Source organism: Scardinius erythrophthalmus (genome assembly GCF_964197995.2).
Source record: "Scardinius erythrophthalmus genome assembly, chromosome: 17".
Taxonomy (NCBI): domain Eukaryota; kingdom Metazoa; phylum Chordata; class Actinopteri; order Cypriniformes; family Leuciscidae; genus Scardinius; species Scardinius erythrophthalmus.
Genome location: NC_138237.1, coordinates 9,887,876 through 9,907,345, shown reverse-complemented (window position 1 = coordinate 9,907,345; position 19,470 = coordinate 9,887,876). Strand labels below are relative to the sequence as shown.

The 19,470-nt window shown below is 38.0% G+C and overlaps 1 protein-coding gene across 1 annotated transcript; it reads left to right on the top strand.

The window, feature by feature from the left end:
• Positions 1–345: 345 nt before the first annotated feature.
• LOC308705585 (olfactomedin-like protein 2A) lies at positions 346–19,169 on the top strand. The gene is made up of 8 exons (XM_081390664.1): positions 346–558; positions 6,227–6,487; positions 9,206–9,313; positions 10,356–10,544; positions 11,320–11,578; positions 15,267–15,524; positions 15,764–15,949; positions 16,602–19,169. Exons 1-8 carry the CDS (start codon positions 490–492, stop codon positions 17,213–17,215), a joined length of 1,944 nt encoding a protein of 647 aa, XP_081246790.1. The 5' UTR covers positions 346–489; the 3' UTR covers positions 17,216–19,169.
• Positions 19,170–19,470: the final 301 nt, after the last annotated feature.

Here is a 19,470-nt window from a genome sequence, read left to right as displayed (position 1 = left end):
CTGGTAAAATCGCCCAAATTCTCAGTTGAAAAGATCATGCAATTCTACCCCTGTAGTATAAAGGCCTATGTCAAGAGTGTGACTTAGGCTGTTTTATTTTTTCTTACAAGCTTTTCAAGATGGCAGTTGCATCAAGAAGAACGAAAATCTACTCAACCTATATTATTGGTTCAGTTTTTTGTGTTTTCTGAGAAACCCGAAAAAATGACTTGGGCAATTATTTTAGGAAGGTGACGATATTCATTATTCAAATTTACTTGCCTTTTTTGGGGCGTCCAGTAGGTGGAGGTGTTGAGAGAGAGAGAGAGAGAGAGAGAGAGAGAGAGAGAGAGAGAGAGAGAGAGAGAGAGAGAGAGAGAGAGAGAGAGAGGTGGTGGTGGTGGTGGTGGTGATGATGATGATGATGATGATGGTTCTGTAGTCGGTGTAGTCGCATCAGCGCACATCTCACACATTCACACACACAGTGGAGCTTCATAGTCCGGCGAGATGTGGGGGATTGTGGAGCTCGTGGCTTGTTTACTTATGATGTCCAGTCATGTGTCATCTCTGAACAAGGTAAGAAAGAATTCAATTTTGAGAATGAGTTTTGCATTTATGTGCATTCATTGAAAAAATATGCGAAAATGCAAAAATAACATGCAAATAAAATTGTATTACTAAGTATCACTATAATAGCCTAAATTAGGCTATTATAAAACACATACATATATAGAATATTATTTATTATACTCAGTTGCAAACAAAAACAGCAATTTATTATATAAAGTAATTTTATAAATATCAATTTTAATAAAATGGGACTCATGCATGACAGTGTTAACTTTATCAGTTGGAGGTGGAATGGCTCATTTTCAAGAACATTGCAGTGGAGGAAAAGGCAGATTTTATCATGTTCCGTTCAGTGCGGGACTTGGTGTTTTTTATATAGTTAAAATGATTATTCGCACGGGCGGGCACTTTGAAAGTGCTGGGATTAACCTCTTCAACAGGGCACACACACTGAGCGCAACGCAAGGGCCACTGGCACGAGTTCAAAGGTCTTGGGTTCATGATTGGAAAAATATCATAACACAGTCTAAAATCACAGGTGCTCAATTCTGCTCCTGAAAGAGTGTGCTGTGTTGTTCTAATCTAATACACCTGCACAATAGAACATTTGATTGATCAGAGGTTTTTCCATTCATAACTCATTAGCCTTATTGTTAAAATGAAAGGAGTTCTTCAGATCACCACACCTCCTGACACCTTTTTACAAGATCCAAGAAAACAGTGTCAGTCAGTGGTTCCTCTAGTAGAATCAAAACTGTTTTATCTGTTGTTTTAAAACCACAAAAACAAGGGGATCAAACCATTCTAATAATACGTTTGTGACTTGCCTGGTATAGAAAATGTTTGAAGGGCAAAAAAATAAGCCCTGATTTAATTTGCTTTCAACATTGACCTAAAAAAAAGGTAATCTTTGCATTTAGTATCAACTTTGTCTCTGATGTTTCTACTGAAATTCCTATGATTTTATGGATCAACTAGTAAGTGTGCATAGACTGATTATTTGCTCTTGGAAAAATTTGATGAGTCCGTATTGAAATATCTGATATTGGTGTCTATCTTGGCATATCTGAGTGTACTTTGAGACATTGAGATCATTTCTCTAACTCTAGAGGAGACTTTTTTTTTGTCCTCAGGAGAAACATCTTAGAAGGAAAATACCATTTGCTCTTTATTTCATTGCTGTCTACACTCTTAAACACCCTTTTGGAACCTTGTTTTTTCTTCACATAAATGTCATGGAAGATCAGTTTTGGGTTCCCCAAAGAACTTTTTTGTGAACAGTTCTTAAAAGAACCTGCATTTTATTAATATAAAGAACCATTTTCCACTATAAAGAACCCTTGGTCTAATGGAAAGGTTCCATGGATGTTAAAGATTCTTAATGGAATCATCAATGCCAATAAAGAACCTTTATTTTTAAGAGTGAGAGAAATGTTCAATATACGTTTTTTTCCTAAATTTTCAGATAAACCGCAAGACCTTGAGGAGCAGGTGTGTTTGATTATAGTTGATCTGAACTCAGGAAGGTCTCCAGGAGCAAACCTCAGCATCCTAAATCATGGATTTGAGAAACATATAGGGAAAGAGTGCAGAGACATCTTTAAAAAATAATAATAATATTCCAGCATGCTGCAAGACAGCTGATTTTCTAATCCATCATATAGAATTCCAGCATCCTTCCATTATAATCTCCACTTCATACTCCAAATGTATTTTATGTTGTCTTCAACGTCTTCTACGTTTTTCATCCCAAACGTTCCCATTGCGCCTAATGAGAAGTGTTTACCACTTCATTCGAAGCTTTCTTTGAGCCCTCCAGCTGTGGCGGACAGATGAAAGGCTGATGTGTATGCAGCGGAAGTCACTTCAGCTAAAACGGTTGATTTACCACGAATAAAACCACACATGAGAAAACGACACTGAGACGTCACGACGCATCAAGAGCCGCACTTATCACAGGTCACGGCTCACTGGAGAGGAGGACAGGGCCCCAATACTCACTTTTGGAGGATTGTTTTCTTGCTTTATTCCTTGCACTTAATTGTTATCTATGCTGAGCACAAAAAAATGTGAGGAATGTTTTTTATATATACTGTATATATATAGATGTTCCTATTTTCAACATAAAGCCGCTTTGGAACAATCTACATTGTTAAAAGCGCTATATAAATAAAGATGACTAGATTATTTTATTTTTTCACATGCAAAGCTTGATGCCATGATGCTAATTTGATAAGAAATGTTTTATCCTTGCACATCTTTTAAAAAACAAACAAATAGTGCCTTCGTAATCTTCAATCAAAATAACTTCCCTTTCCTCTTGAAATGGCATCTCTTCTCTTCTCTGATGATAGGCCCTATTTTAACGTTCTAAGCGCATGGTCTAAAGCGCAGGGAGCAATTACACTTAGGGCGGGTCCGAATCCACTTTTGCTAGTTTAATGACAGGAAAAACGGTCGGCACGCCCGGTGCATGGTCTAAAAGGGCTGTCCCTATTCTCTTAATGAGTAATGGGTGTGTTTTGGGCTTTACGTACAATAAACCAATCCGAGTCTCATCTCCCATTCCTTTGCTATTTACATGCCGGAATTTGCAAGCTGAAAGACTGAACGCGTCTCCCGAGAGTAAACGGATCTGCTCGTGCACAAGGTTAAAGCATGCAAGCAGACCATCTGCAGGACAAGCCGGATACCACCATATATTTATGTACACAATAATAATCTTTTATATTGTAATCCTTTTATTTTTCATGTTTAAAAATGTTTGTGTGCTGCTGTACGTCCCTGTGTGTTTAATAAGTAGAGTGTATGCGCGTGGTGGACCCGCCTATAGGCTCATATTACTAATGTGTCCTTTAAAAAGCAAAAAAAAAAATACTTCGCCATGGACTTTAGACCAGGTTTCAACATTTTTGAAACCTCAAATTGCCTCAAAATAGCAAAGCGCCAACAATGTATCTGAACACACCTCGTTTTCAGACCAGCAGCCCATGAGCGCACAAATGGGTGCAAATGCATTTGCTATTTAAACAACGTGGCGCAGGACGTGAAAATGATAACTGCGTTGGGCTGAAACTAGCAAAAAACACTTGCGTCGCACTTGGTGCTGCATTGCGCCGGATGTATGATAGGGTCCGACGTGTTTACTGGCAGTGGCGTGAGGGCGGGGCAACCTGTCACTCACATGAGATCCACCAATAGCAAACCACAATCATCCAATCAATTCCCAATGGACAAAATCAAGTCCCGCCCTACATTTATTCTTGTTCAGGAAGCTGTTTCGCTGGGATATACGTCACAATAAGAAAGAAAAGTCCATCGCAAATATTGTTTCATGCCGACTTTAGCAAATTGCTCTTAAAAGTAGGTCAGTCCAATTTAAAAAGTCTCAAGGGGTGATAGAGGAAGGGTAGGAACGAGAAGAGAAAGACTGTGTGAAATAGTGGTGGATTGTGGTGGTCCTGAGAGAAAAATTCACATGCTTCTGTTTTTTTCTTTGTTCCTGGCAGTGCATCAAAGATTGATATGTAGCTAAATTGCTAATTATCTCAGTTTAAAGTTGAAGGACAAAAAGCCAGTCCAGTTCCTCGCATGGTATTACAGAGGATTTTACCTATAAGGAGGATTACTCATGTCCTTCGACTTTTATCTGTCCTCTCCTCGTGAAGTTTACATTTCAGAGTTCTCACAGTTGTTATGTCAGCTGCTGTGTGAATCAGAGTTTGTGCGTTTGTAAGGATTGTATTTGTGCCACACGGGATTTGAAGCACATTCCGTTTGGCTACTGAGTGTTGATCATCGTTCTGCACCTGTGCTTGGTGGTTACAGTCAGAGCTGAGACGGGGCAACAAAGAGAGACAGAACTATATTATTCAGCATGGACAGAATAGACAAAGGTTTGAGGTCTGTGAGAACAAAATTAATATTTTTGTTCAGCATGGATACATTAAATCAATCAAAACTGACAGTTAAGACATTTGAAGTTACAAACCAATTAATATTTCAAGTTAGTGCTGTTCTTTTAATTTTTCTATTCATCAAAGAATCCTGAAAAATGTATTACGGTTTCGGGTTTCCACAAAAATATTAAGCAGCACAGCTGTGATCAACATTGATAACAATCAGAAATGTTTCTTAAGTAGCAAATCAGCATATTAGAATGATTTCTGAAGGACCATGTGACACTGAAGACTGGAGTAATGATGCTGAAAATTCAGCTTTGCATCACAGGAATATATTTTTAAAATATAGAAAACCATTGTTTTAAAGTGTAAAAATAATCATATAAGGCATTTGGTAAGCATAAAACAAAACACCCAAACTTTTGAATGGTACAGTATCATACAGTTGTTTTGCTGTCAGCATGAGTATATGGTGTAAAAAACAATATTGCTACATAGTTGTTCTATCTGTTTAACTCAATATAGCTATTAATTCCTTGGGATTTGTCATCCTGCCAGCATCTCAGTGGAAGAAATTCATCCCTGCTGTGGAAATCAGATTGGATTGGCTTATTTTAGCACAACACAGTTGACACTTGCCCTCTGTTTGTTTTGGAGACTTTGGTTGCTGTCCTAAACATGCCAAATAATAGCTGGGAAAGAGGCAAACTGATTATATTGTTAATAGATCATCATGGATGTCAATGAACTGAACTGAGAAAAAACATATAGCAGTGTGGGGCAATAGAATAAAAACATGTTTGAACAGCGAGTTTGCTCATAATTCACACATCAGTCACCCACATACCCTTCACACAAACATTATCAGACATGCGGATCAAGCAATACGATCTTTCTCACGTTTTAAATTACCAAAGTTGGCAGGGTTTGATGATTTGTGTTTCCATTTGTTTTTTAAGAAGGTCTCAGGATTCCTGAAGAGGATATAAGTAATCCAAGATGTAACCCCCCCCCCCCCCCACCACCACCACCACCACCACCACCTCTCTCTCTCACACACACACACACACACACACACGCGCGCACACACACACACACATACCTGCATGTATTTGTCTAAATGCATTTATACTTTCTTTCCATAGTGTCTAAACTGATCTGAATAAGGACACACTCTGTATGATGCGGTTTTCTGTTCTCAGAGGTCAAAGGTTACTCGTTTGACACCATCTGTTTGCTTTCCACTCAGTCCATTGACAATAACAGCCCAGAAGACAGATGACGGTCACTCTGTTGCCCTAAAGATGGTGTATACAGCTTATGTGATTGATTTACTCGTGTCAACATTCACTAGTTGATTATGGACTGGTCTGTTGAAGTTAAGATGTAAAGAAAAAAAGTGTCTTTATATGATTAGCAGCAAAAATAAATTCGCCATATGACTTGACACTAATGACATTTTAGTAATTGAGTAATGATGGACACGGGGAACTTGTAAGGAGAAAAGGTCATAGGTCACTGTGGCACATGTGGCTGAATTCTGTCGTGTGCACTGGTGACCTTTTGACCTCAAACTTTCATATCTGATGTCAGGTAGACAGCTCGGGTTTAAGCACTGATCAATAAACTCAAGTCTCAGGCTGGTTTGCATGTCTCTGAAGAGAACTAAAGTGAACACAGTTTTGCAAAGTGGCAGAAATGACACTGAAGTAGGTCATTGGGTCACAGCACACAATGTAATTTCCATCACTTTCTATCAATTTCCTTTTCAGATCTTCGGGGAGGAACAAGTCCGCATGACATCAGAGGGATCCGACTGCCGCTGTAAGTGCATCATGCGGCCTTTGACCCGGGACGCGTGCGCCCGCTTGAGGACTGGAAGTGTGCGCGTGGAGGATTTTTACACGGTGGAGACGGTGAGTTCCGGAGCCGACTGTAAATGCTCCTGCACGGCTCCGCCATCCTCTCTCAACCCCTGCGAGAACGAATGGAAGATGGAAAAACTCAAGAAACAGGCGCCAGAGCTGCTCAAGGTACACCTGATACTTTTAAAATACATCCCATTAAACATATCCCATATCCCTTTGGCAGAGTTCTTGCATGATAACCGTAGTTTAAGTTCTTTCATGCCCCATTTGCAAACAGTTTTTTTTCTTTCTTTTTTTCGTAATTTGTAAATGGTGTAAGCAATTTTATTTAGTAAATTTATTTTATTTTTATTTTGTGTTCAGATATTTTACTGAATTAGACAATATAACTGATTAAAGTCACCATGAAAGCAAAATTGTCTATTATTTATTTTTTATGAAATATTACAGCATATGGCGCATCCATACACATTTTTATTTATTTATTTTTAAATTCAGCGTAATCTAATCAAAAAAGCTTCCCTTCCCTCTTCTCTGATGATGTATTTAATGGCGTGAGGGCGGGGCAACCTGTCACTCACATGAGATCCACCAATAGCAAACCACAACCATCCAACGATCCAATCAATTTCCAGTGCACAAAATCAAGTCCCGCACTACATTTTTTATTGTTTATGAAGCCGTTTCACTCAGATATGAATTACAATAAGGAAAAAAAGACTATCACAACTTCCCTTTAATGCCGACTTTAAGCAAAAGACTTTTGCAGAATGTAACTGTTTTCTATAAAAAAAGGTAAAATAGTAAAAAATAGTAGCCTCTTACAAACTATAAATAATATTAATGACACAGTTGTAATAAAAATGAATATGATGATTTAATATTACATTTACCCATAAAAATATGTTACAGTAACTACAGTTCACATTTTAATTTAGTAAAAACATGGTACATGTTTGTAAGGATAGCCTAAAATTGTACTTTTAAATTTAATTTTACAGATCCAGGCTATAAATTATCACTTGACTCACTTAAACATTATGTTATTGGTATATTAATCAAATTCAGCATTAATGATGCTCAGTCTATAACTTCAACCTGTTTACACTCAAAAATATAAGCCAGACTTTAAACAATCTACTGAAATGTACTTATGCGTTTGGATGTTACTGATATGCTACTAAAAACATGACTGGTACACAACTGTGACATAACTTTAAAAGAAGTAGGAAAGGAAGTGCTGTTTTTGAGGTTAATGGAACACTGGCTCACTTTAGATTGTTAAACGGCAGAATTCTGGGCATGTATGCGGCGCACGTGTTCGCAAGTGTGTTTTTATAGCACCTGTCCTCTTTCCTCCACACCATTCCTGTCTGGTTCACTCTTTCCATCTTTTCTTCTCCTTTGTCCATCTGTCTTGAGCATTCCAGTCCATATCTCCACATTACACACACACACACAGAGCCACATGACAATCCAGATGATCAGTCCAGGGTTTTATATTACTACAGTCAGGTCTGGCGCCAAGGACACACTACTTGGGGGGGGCTTTTATATTTCTCAGACTGAAAAGAAATCGCATTTGGGGTTGTGTGGTGGGACCCCCTAAGTTTAAAATCGCATTGGGGGGTTTGCCTTGGGACCGTTGCAAGCCCCCCCCCCTTGACGCCAGTCCTGACTACAGCTCTGCTAAAGGCTGCAAAATCATTCAGCAGCCTTTAGTCAGTAGTTAAACACAATGATATTAATATTTCCACCTAAAACATTTGCTGATCGTGTGCTGTTTTGCTCCAAACATGTGGCTCTATTTTAACCTCGCTTCAGTTTCTTCATATCTGTTGATGCCGCATGAAGCTGTTAATCATCACGACAGTCAAGCTGTTACACGACTGAACTCTCTGCGGCACGAGTCAACAATATAAGCATATGAGGAATTCACTCTCATGAAAAAAAAAAAATCAGTCTGTTAAAAACACCAGCTTAAATCTAAGCTAGTTTTTATCGAAGCATGTTTCTCCCATGAAAAAAAAAAAAAAAAAAATTAAAAAGCTAATTGTGGCTTTTTATCTCATATTCTTTTATTCTCGCAATTACGAGTTATAAAGTCATAATTGTGAGTAATAAAGTCGCAAATGCGAGTTATAAAGTCCGAATTGCGAGATGTAAACTTACGAGAAAAAAGTCATAATTGCAACATGGATTCCACACGGCCCAGATGTGGGCCGGATCTGTGCCGACACTATGTTGCTGTCTGCTCTACGAATTGAGAGATATAAACCTGCAGTTGCAAGTCAAAATTGCAATATATAAACCAATATATAAACATTCAATTGCGAGAAAAAAGTCACAATTGCAACAAAAAAAGTTTATATATCGCATTTCTGACTTTATATCTCACAATTCAGAATTGAGAGGTATAAACTTCGTAGTTCTGAGGAAAGAAGTAAATACTGCAAGTTAAAAAGTCAGATATAAACTCTCAATTCTGATTTTTTTTCTCTCACAATTCTGACTTTATAACTAGCAAATGTATACATCACAATACTAAAAAAAAAGTCGCAATTACCTTTTTTACTTTTTTATTTCCTGGCGGAAACAAGCCTCCAGACTGCAACATAGTGTCGGGACAGATCCGGCCCACATCTGGGCCGTGTTGAATCCATGTGTACCAGATGTGGGCCGGATCTGGGCCGACACTATGTTGTGAAGATGGTTGACCAAAGTAACAATATGTTAATCATTATTGTCAATCACTGACGTGACGAACTGTCAAACATTACTGCAGATTGAAAATAAAACCCAAGCAGCTGCTTTGTAAACCTTCAAAAGTAATTTTCCACTCATGTTTCATTTTTTGAAAGTCCCCTGATTCTTTGTGTGCAGTTGCAGTCCATGGTGGACCTTCTGGAAGGAACTCTCTTCAGTATGGACCTTCTTAAAGTTCACTCGTACATCAACAAAGTGGTGTCTCAAATGAACAACCTGGAGGAGGTGAGTGTGATTACACTGGCCGTGTGCGTGTGAACACGCACATGTGGACATTAATGAGCCGTGGCTGGGCTTAACTGGACGTTCTGTGGCTACCCACAATGCTCTGGCTAAAGTTATTAACCATTATACCACTTCACTTTGGCTTGAGGGATGGGAAAATAATGTGTGTGTGTGAGAAAGAGTGGGACAGAGAGAGGAAATGACCAAAGGATGAAAACCACAGTCATGTAATAGTCACACTTATGTACTCTGTTTTTATTTCCAATTAAATTTTGCTCATTATCGGGTAAAGCTGGGCTAGAAATCTGCACCGCAATAAATTTACTGCATGTACACTGAGGGTCATTATCAAATACCTTACATATATAGTCTGAGACCACTAGTGAAAATGCTTCTAGTTTGCATTTTTCTAATTGAATTATACTTTTAATTTAATTACACACAGTCTCGTTTGGTACTAAAGTTTGGGGTCAGTACGTCTTTTTGAAAGTTTTTGAAAGAAATTAATACTTTTATTCTCCAAGTATGCATTAAATTGATCAAATGTCATGTAAACACATTCATAATGTTATGAAAGATTTCTATTATTTCAAATAAATGCTGTTCTTTTATTCATCAAAGAATTTTGAAAATGTATCACTGAAAAAAAATGCATCAGTTTCCACAAAAATATTAAGCAACAGCATTAATTATAATAATAATACTAAATGTTTCTTGAGCAGCAAATCAGCATATTAGAATGATTTAAGAATGATTGTGTGACATTGGAGACTGAAGTAATGATGCTTTGCATCTCAAGTGTTTTAAAAGACATTCAAACAGAAAACAATTACATCACATTTAATAATATTTCACAATATTACCATTTTTATTGTATTTTTGATTCAATAAATGCAGCCTTGGTGAGCATAAGAGAATATGGACTATTATTAGCAGCATAACAGTTTGAGTAAAATGTTTATGCAGATGTATTTATGTACAGTTAAATGCAGAAGTGTTGTTGTATGTAGTAGTATGATGTAAAGCCGTGTACCTCATCCAGATGATAAAGATGAACCTCACTCGGGAGAATGACTTTGTGAGGGACAGTGTGGCGACTCTGACCAATCAGCTACGGCAGTACGAGAACCATTCTGACATCATGATGAGCATAAAGAAGGAGCTGTCCAATCTGGGCCTTCAGCTGCTGCAGAAAGACTCCTCCTCCTCAGGCCCTAAAAGCAAAGCACAGGTAAGTAAGGGTCATGACCTTTCATCTCAGACTTTGATGGTTTGACTAGGTTGTGTTCAGAATGGAATACTGCATACAGTTCAGTTTACTGCATACTCTTTTTTTTAAATAGTATGTGAAAATGATTCAATTTAATTCACTTAAAGTCCAATTATGCTTTTTACATTTTCAGCTACCTTTAGTGTTGCTGTTTGAGTATGAAAAAGGTCTGCAAAGTTACAAAGTGCAAAGTACAATTTAAAAGGAGCCATTATTTATATCAGTGCTCCTTTAAATGACTTGATTGTAGTCTTGAGTTTCTTCCAGGAACATACACATCACAATATTCCTCATTTAAATAACTCCTGACCAAGGCATACACAGAGAACGGGGACATAATAGGTCCCCAGTCCCCTTTAATAGTGTGCTGCACTATATCACATGATCATGTTCCCCATTTAATTCAGTGAGTGGCACCCAGATCCTCTCTGACATAAATATGGTTATTTTGCAGTTTGGCTGTGCAAATCAAATGGTTATTCAAGACTGAGATGTTAAAAAAGTTAATTTGTCAGTGGAAATGGAAGTCAAAGTTTAATGCATTGCATTATTGGATACAATATCTCAGTTCTGTTTTGGCAGAATACAAAAGAAAAATATGCATACTGTGTGCATTTGTAATATGAGACATATCTACAGTATATAACTGCATAACTGCAGTTTATGTAAGTGTTAATATAGTTTTTAGGATGAGATCTCTAACATCTGTTGAGTTAGACATGTGTTATGATTGTAGGACACACTGGGGACAAATATAAAAGATGCTTCAAAGTTTCCAGCAAAGAAACCCGAAAAAGGGAAACCTCCACCAAAGCCAGTGAAGGAAAAGCCAGCCAAGCCAAAGAAAGAGACCACAAAACCAAACAAACCCAGTAAACCAGAGCAAACAGAACTGCCCAATAAAACCAAACCATCACAGAACCAGCCAGGACTCATCCGGGGAATCACATATTACAAAGCCACCAAAGCCGATGAGACGAGCAACCAAAACAGAGGTAAGATACACATTATTTACACGTTATCTTAGCCTCTAAAGCATTGGCATTGAATAAAAGACATTACTCTCTTTACAAACATTTCTCTCTTTAGAGATTGTGTTATAGTGAGGTATGAGTTAGCTAAATTCTGGGGAGTAACTTCACTAATTTTGCTTGCAAAGGCAAACTTATATAGATCAGAAACATATTCTTAAGGCCAATTCACACTGCACTGACAGACAAAGGTTGGCGTCGACTTTGGCGTCTGTTGGCGTAGACCGGCTCTTGTTTTCGCCAAATGAACGTTGAAACGGCATTTGTCGGGTCGTAGAATGTTTGAGAAGTGACGAACTGTTATCTGGTGATTGTCTGCGTCGTTCGCCGTCTGTCAGTGCAGTGTGGATTGGCCTTTATAGAGACATTGTTGTTTCCTTTGTGTTCCCCATTGAAGCACAGCTGCTTGTATCCATGCCAGTCCAGACACACACACACACACACACACACTTAGATATTAGCACAGACACTATCATAACTTAAGACACATGTGCACACGTTCATACACACAGTCATTCATTTTAGACGACTTCATCTGCTGAAAGGGTAGAACTGTTTTCTGATAGCAAGATAATGAACTATATTAATAATCCACTCACATAACCATGTTAAGAGCAGAATAAAATGCAGACGCATCGTCTGTGTCCCATTATCCACACTAAAACAGAGACAAGAAATTCCAATTCCCTTTTCCCAGGAAAATCTCCCAGATGCACTGATGATAAATGAAATATCACACAAATATTTTCTTTATTTATGAACCTGACAACAATTTCTGCTGCATCTACTGTGGCAAATAAAGTCCCAGATGTCCTCAAAGAGAGGTTTTGTCAGATTGCTCTCTCTTTTGGGGATATTTTTGGTCCCCAAACTACAGCCAAGTCCATGCACACACTGTACTCTCACATAATGAACATCTTACAGTGAGATTCAATCTCAGTATCTTGAGACTAGATGATCCAGCACTCAAGTTAACAGGATACAGTGTAGGATGCCAGCCAGAGAGTGTCTTTAGAGTCTGAAATGACAGCCAACGCACACTAATGAATCAGTTTTAGTTTCTGACATGACATTCATATCGGCATTAGGGTTTCTACAAAAAACAGCCAAATGTCTCCAATTCAACAGTGTTTCCATTCATGTGGGCTTTCAGCCTCACTTCCTGTTTAAGCTTTAGATGTGTGCCTCTCGCCCGAAAGTCTCCATAGTTACCGCCGTTAGCTTGACAGTCTGTGTGATTACTGGTTCTTTTTTTTCCCTGAGCTATAAAAGAATGATTCTGAGAGCAGCACAATCAGTTGTGACTTGTAATGTGGTCTGATCTAATCTTGTGTTATTCATAGGCGTAACCTAATCGCTACTTCCCAAATTGGGTCCCGACTATTTCAGTGCACGTTAGATACAATCACAAGGAATTTGATTAAGGCATAAATTACTGTAAATGAACGGCCCTAAGATGGATACACTTTTGAAAAGTTTAGTCTGTAAACTAGCACTTTGGAAACATTTCATATTGCAGTTTTGGTTTACAGATAAAAACCCCAAATTAAGTTTAGCTTTAAAACTCTCGAGATAATACAAAAAAAATTGTAAGAAAACTGTGCCACTTTGCCAACATCAAACCTGTGGATTTTATTCTGTACACCATTTAAAGTTGGATATTCAACAGATATTCAAGATTAGGGGTATGGCACTGGTAACAGCACTGGAGATGTTGGAAGACGCTGTATATAAGGAAACACGACTATGCAAGCATTCAGTTTGCAGGTGTATGATTATTAACAGAGTTATTAACATTATTAACATTTATAGTTTGAATGCACACTTTTCTCTATCAGAAACCCTTTCGTGTTGTAGGTCAAATAGATTCGCATTTGGTTTCCATGCAATTCTCCAAAAATAAAAAATAAATCATGTAAATACATAAAACCTATAGATATTAGGTAGCCCCGCCCCTTTTCAGCACTGCACTCGTTGTGTTCTGTCTTCCGGTTAGTATTTCCACAGCATTAAGGTAAGATCTTATGGATTTATGAACGAACTGCTCGTTTTAAAATCTTCCCGATCTACTGACATTTATTATGACATGCTCTTACAAAATTACAATGCTTGTGATAACTTTCGTTGATCATTTCAGCTAATTACTCTTCGACAGCGATGCCATAGAAATATAGAGAGCTTCCACAGAGTTTCCAAATAGTGCTTTTTTTCCAAGTTGGAAATCCTGACTTTTGTTTGTTTAGTTTAATTTTCATGGACTTTTAGTTTTCTTTCATTATTTCCTGTGCTCTTTGTTGCTCCAATCAGTTACCATGGCATTTCATTGGATCATTACACCTGTTAATCTCTTAGTTCACTATTAAATATTCTTAAGTTCCTGTGTTTCCTCAGTTCATTGTTGGCTATTGTTTGTGTGTTGAGCACTCTGTTACTCTATGTTGGATATTCTCAGTTTATTCTTTTATTAAATACCTTTTGATTAGAACTTTTGACTCATCTTCGTCTTTGGACTCTTTGAACTTTGACAGTTACACAGCATTAGTCAGAATAGAATTACGTAGTTTCAGTGTTTCATCTGTTAAAAGAAACTCTGTCTCTGAAAGAGACTCATCTCTGTCCATCAGATGCCTTGTTTTTGTTCATGTCAAATTGAATGTGGCATCCCCTCTGACTAAGGACTATTTAACTTTGTTAGCGTGTCTTGGCTATTGGACTGCATGCATTTGTTTGACTGGTTTAAGATAATGCATAACAGAGCTGTGATGCAGATTCAGTATGATCAGTCCTGACAGGAATGCAAAGCCAATACAAAAGCCGGCGGACCGTGCGTAAGTCAAGTAAAAATTTTCTAATAAACATAAATTACTTTCACTTATAAATACTATGTTTATTTTCGTCGTCCCACCCTGTGATCTAATGTACAGTAATCAAATCCATTCTCTCATTAAATATAGCTTTCCCTCAATCCCGTGCCACTCTAGCAGGTGCACCACCACAGTAAATATATGGTGAGATCGAGCGTGTTACATGCTCAACGTGACAGCGGTTACAAACCAGGTGTATTCATATTCTTGGAGAGCAGATTGGCAAAATACTCACTCAAACGCCAACTTGCTTTGTTTTTGGATGCAAGTCATTTTGTCCTGGAAGTGTTGAGTAATTGGTGTCGAAACAAGTTTAAAACTCAAACTTCAACATGTCAACAAAGCTTTATTGGCATGACGGGTAAAGAAGTACAATGTTTCCAGAGACTTCATGTACTCACACAGAGCAGGTGTAGGAAATAAAATGAGTCTGTTCTTGGCTAGAATCTGTCTAGTATTGAATCTGTCAATTTATATATATTGTTTTTAGCATTTCAGTATTATAATGTGGTTTGTATTCATTTTACCAAAGATGGATTAATTTGATCTATTTGATGATTTGCATGAACGTTTAGTTTCATAACAACAAGTTTTAGGTTTCTGACTAAATTTGTCAAGTTGCTTTGATTTTTTTTTTCAGTCAAAGCTTCATTATATGCAAATATGTAAAGATGTTACCGCCAGTGCATAAGGTTGTTGCCTGGTTTAGAGTGTGCAGTGCTTTTATTGAAGTGTGACATGTGAGATGATTTTAATCTCTTGCTCTGTTTCTGTTGTATTTCTATCAGGTGAAGAGAAGCCTGATGAAACAGACACGTTGCTTGAGGTAGAAGTAGAGGAAGAGGAAAGTGCAATCGCTCCCGTCACCTTAGCAACAGAGACCACCCCAGAAACTGTAACCACGACAATAACAACAACAACCACTCGTCCAACAACAACAACCCAGAGGACAACAACACCTAGCAGAACAATATACAGAGAGGAACGACCGGCCCCAACGATTGCACTAGTGCTGGACAACACCAGCAATAACTCATACATCGCAGGTACACTAGGCCTATATTAACAATAAAACTCAGTTTGTACAAAAGCAGCACCACAAAAATGATCCTAAACTAAAAACTATTGGTTTAAAAATGATGTAAACTGGAATGAAATAATGCAAAGTAAATATAAAAACTAAACTAAACTTAAAACTCTGCCTACTTTTTTTTTTTAACCAAGCGAAATGGTTGAATCTTGGTGCATGTGTGTTGTTGGGCTGAAACTGTTGTTTTTTTGGCAGTTAAAGAGCACAGCTGTGAAGGGACGCTGGCGTCGGTGGATCTGCCGGTCAAACAGCACAGCTACGGCAGGAACGAAGGCGCGTGGATGAAGGATCCCACCGCCAGAGACTCCAAAATCTACGTCACCAACTATTACTACGGCAACAACCTTGTAGAGTTCCGGAACTTAGACAACTTTAAACAGGGTGTGTAGAATAATTCTGTTCTTTAGAGACATACAAATTAATGATGTACTTATTTATTCAATGCAGCTGTCTATAGATAGACAGAGAGACGATATTAGTTGGATGGTGTGTGTTTTGAGTTAAAAGCTCTGTTTTTTGTGAAACAAAGACAAGGATTTTCCATTGGAAAAGGTTTGGATTTCTAAATAAGTGTAAATGTGAATGATTTGGATGTTTGGGAACAAGCCAGTTTGTTTGTGTCTGGATGTGTGCCTGTGTGTTTTGCTGAGTGAGTGAATGTGTGTGTGTCCCTGGAACAAGAGAAAGAGCTTGGAAGATGTAACAGTTGATTTTGGTGTGCTTTTCTATAAGTGTGTGTTTGTGTGCCTGTTAAGACTGGTATTAACAGATTTCTAAAAACATTTCCTTTTAAGACAGAGCCAGGGGAGTCATACACTGAAATTTTTTCAGGCAGCATCAGTGGCAGCCTTGGCCACTTTGGTCAACAAAAAGTTGCTTGGCTTGAAAATGACCTGTCTGAGCTGTGCTTTATACACCTCTACACCTATGACACTAGACAATGGAACTTTATGGCTGTGAAATTTCACTACTGTGACATTTACTCCAAAAATTTAGCAACATTTTAACCGCTTTCCTCTCTCTTTTCCTACAGGCCGTTGGAGTAACCTGTTCAAGCTCCCTTATAACTGGATTGGAACGGGTCATGTTGTGTACAGAGGAGGGTTTTACTATAATCGTGCCTTCACGAAGAACATCATCAAATACAATCTCAAGCAACGGTACGTAGCCGCCTGGGCTCAGCTTCACGACGTCGTCTATGAAGACACCACACCTTGGAAGTGGAAAGGCCACTCTGATATCGACTTCGCCGTGGATGAGAATGGACTTTGGGTAATTTACCCGTCTGTTGACGATGACTACGGACAGGGCGACGTCATTGTAGTCAGTAAACTAGATCCCAATGACCTGTCGGTCAAAAAGGAGACCACGTGGAGGACGAGACTGAGGCTAAATTCGTTCGGGAACTGCTTCATAATATGCGGTGTCCTGTACGCAGTGGACATTTACAATCAGAGGGAAGGGGAGGTTTCGTACGCGTTCGACACGCTTACAGGGGCCGAGGCATCTCCGCGTTTACCTTTCATTAACGAATACGGGTTGACCACACAAGTCGATTACAACCCTAAAGAGAAGATTCTGTACGCCTGGGACAATGGACACCAGCTCACCTACAACATCAATTTTGTAGAGCAGGAAAAGAAATGAAATCAGACTTTATCAATGCCATCTTCTCTACACTGCAGCGAAGCAAAAGCCACTTCTTGTGTATCTGATCACGACTGCCTCATTGGTTCCACTGACAAACAGACTCATGAAACGGTTCATCGCGTCCTAATGAACTTTAATGTACATTTGTTCAAGATTATATAAGGACAAAGGGATTACATGACTTAGAAGTTTAGTAGTTGCGTGCTGCTCTACAGTTCTTGAATTCACTGCCACTTTGTCTTTCACATGATTCACGTTAACATTTCCAATGCACTGAACACCATGGAGCGAAGTGTCAAGCTATACTCGTAGTGTTGAGCATTGTATCTTTGAGCCATTTTGAAATGCAACAAATGGTTACCACACAATTACACACGGCTTAAAGTCAACCAATTTCAACTTTGATCCCTGATGATCCCTGGACAATTCGCATGACGTTCCTGCTTTGCTTTAAAAATGTAAAGATTTACCCGTAAAAATTGGCCTTTTGTGACAGGACAGAACTTTGCAGGTAAAATTTTTGACACAGGTAACTTGTCCTTAAGTGCACTGAAGTCCTAATGCGATTCATGTGAAAGGTTCTAAAGAGCTTTCCATTACAGCTTGTAGAACTTTGAATTGATTTTTTTTAAATATCTATTAAAAAATGTTTACATAATTTACACTGTTCTAACCAGGCATGCCGCAATAAAGCGACAAACAATAACAAGTATGTACTGTATATGGTAACATTTTATACATTTAATTTTTATTGTGTACAAGTATAATAATGGATAATAAAAAATTAAATAATTTTTAAGTAATAAAATGTAAGTTATGCAAGTTTTTAATTACTCTTTCTTTTACTTTTTGTCTAGTAAAAATCTAAAAAACCTTTAAACATGATAACTTTACTTGAGAAACAACAATGCATAAAGTAAAACTTTTTTTCATGGATTGCATCTTTCATACCAGTGTATTTCGTCTCGTCACTAACAAATTTAAGTATAAAATGTTCAAGTATAAGTATGTTTAAGACAAAACACATTCATGTTTAGAATATACTTCAAGTAAATTGGTCTTGTTTGAAGGATTTTTAGATTTTACACTAAAGCATTTATTAAGAATAGGATTTCGAGCAGCAGACACCTATCCTTTGCATTTCATTGGTCCAAAATCCGGCTCACACACTGCGGACAAAGGTCTTGTATCGCTCCTGGTTAGGACACGTGTAAACCGTTAAGTTACGAGTTACGTGACATGCTCCTCTTTACTATAAATAAAAGCTTACATGTCATGTCAACTATACCAACAACATAACGCAACCACCAATCTTTCATGTACCTATCATGATATTCTATAAACATTACAAGCATTCAAGACACACCTGCAGGAAACTTGGTGCTTGTTTTCACATCAACAATGTGCCAGAAATTGTCTTCCAGTGTTTCGGCCAATATAGCCTCAGTGGACTGGTAAAGAATGCTTTGTGTGCTAATGCGAGCGTATGATTATGTTTGTGAGTCTCTCTAATGACTGGGCAGGGTTACGTATAGAATGTTTAAACAGACAGGTCGTGCGAGGAAAGCCTGTGTGATGCATGGGTACAGATACATACGTCATGTATAAACAATTTCCCAGTGTTTAGAGTGTTGTAGTTTTTGTGGTTTAAAAGCGGTTTCTTGTGCTCGTGACCACTGTAAATAGCAGAATATTTTGTTTTGACTGAGTTTTAGAAACACAATCTTCCCAAGGGGAAGAGATTTCCGAGACTCTCTCAATGCAGCATGTCTGGTTTTAATAAACTCTATTTGGATTGTGTTAAATGTGCTGTTGGAGTTGTAAGATATATTTCTAAACATATTAAAAAGACTGCTGGGATGGAAGTGGGTGCAGTTTGTGGAAGTGTGTGGGTTTTGTTAAGAAAGCCTTGAAGGCTATTAAAATTTAAATGGACCCTATTTGTCTTCTTAATGCGTGTTACGAGTCTTATTGTCAATGATTAATCTGTGCATTTTTGCTTTTTTTTGTAATCTTTAATCAAGATGTAACTTGCTCTTCTTGTGGTATGACTTGATATCCAATGCAATGATCACGTTTCACAATCCAGTCGATGGGAAAATGGGTCAAATGTTGCAGTCGATTTATGTCACAATATGGCAGTAAAGTCCTTGCAACTTTCATTTCATGCTGACACAACTAAAAATATGACAGGCTTTATAATATTTAACAGTAGCTTGCTGCAAAATATTTTATTGGTATTTTTGCTAAGG

Coding starts and splice junctions, on each gene's coding strand:
- LOC308705585 (XM_081390664.1), top strand. CDS start 490: ATGTGGGGGATTGTGGAGCTCGTGGCTTGTTTACTTATGATGTCCAGT. Junction 9,314..10,355: donor AAATGAACAACCTGGAGGAG/GTGAGTGTGATT, acceptor TACCTCATCCAG/ATGATAAAGATGAACCTCAC. Junction 10,545..11,319: donor GCCCTAAAAGCAAAGCACAG/GTAAGTAAGGGT, acceptor TTATGATTGTAG/GACACACTGGGGACAAATAT.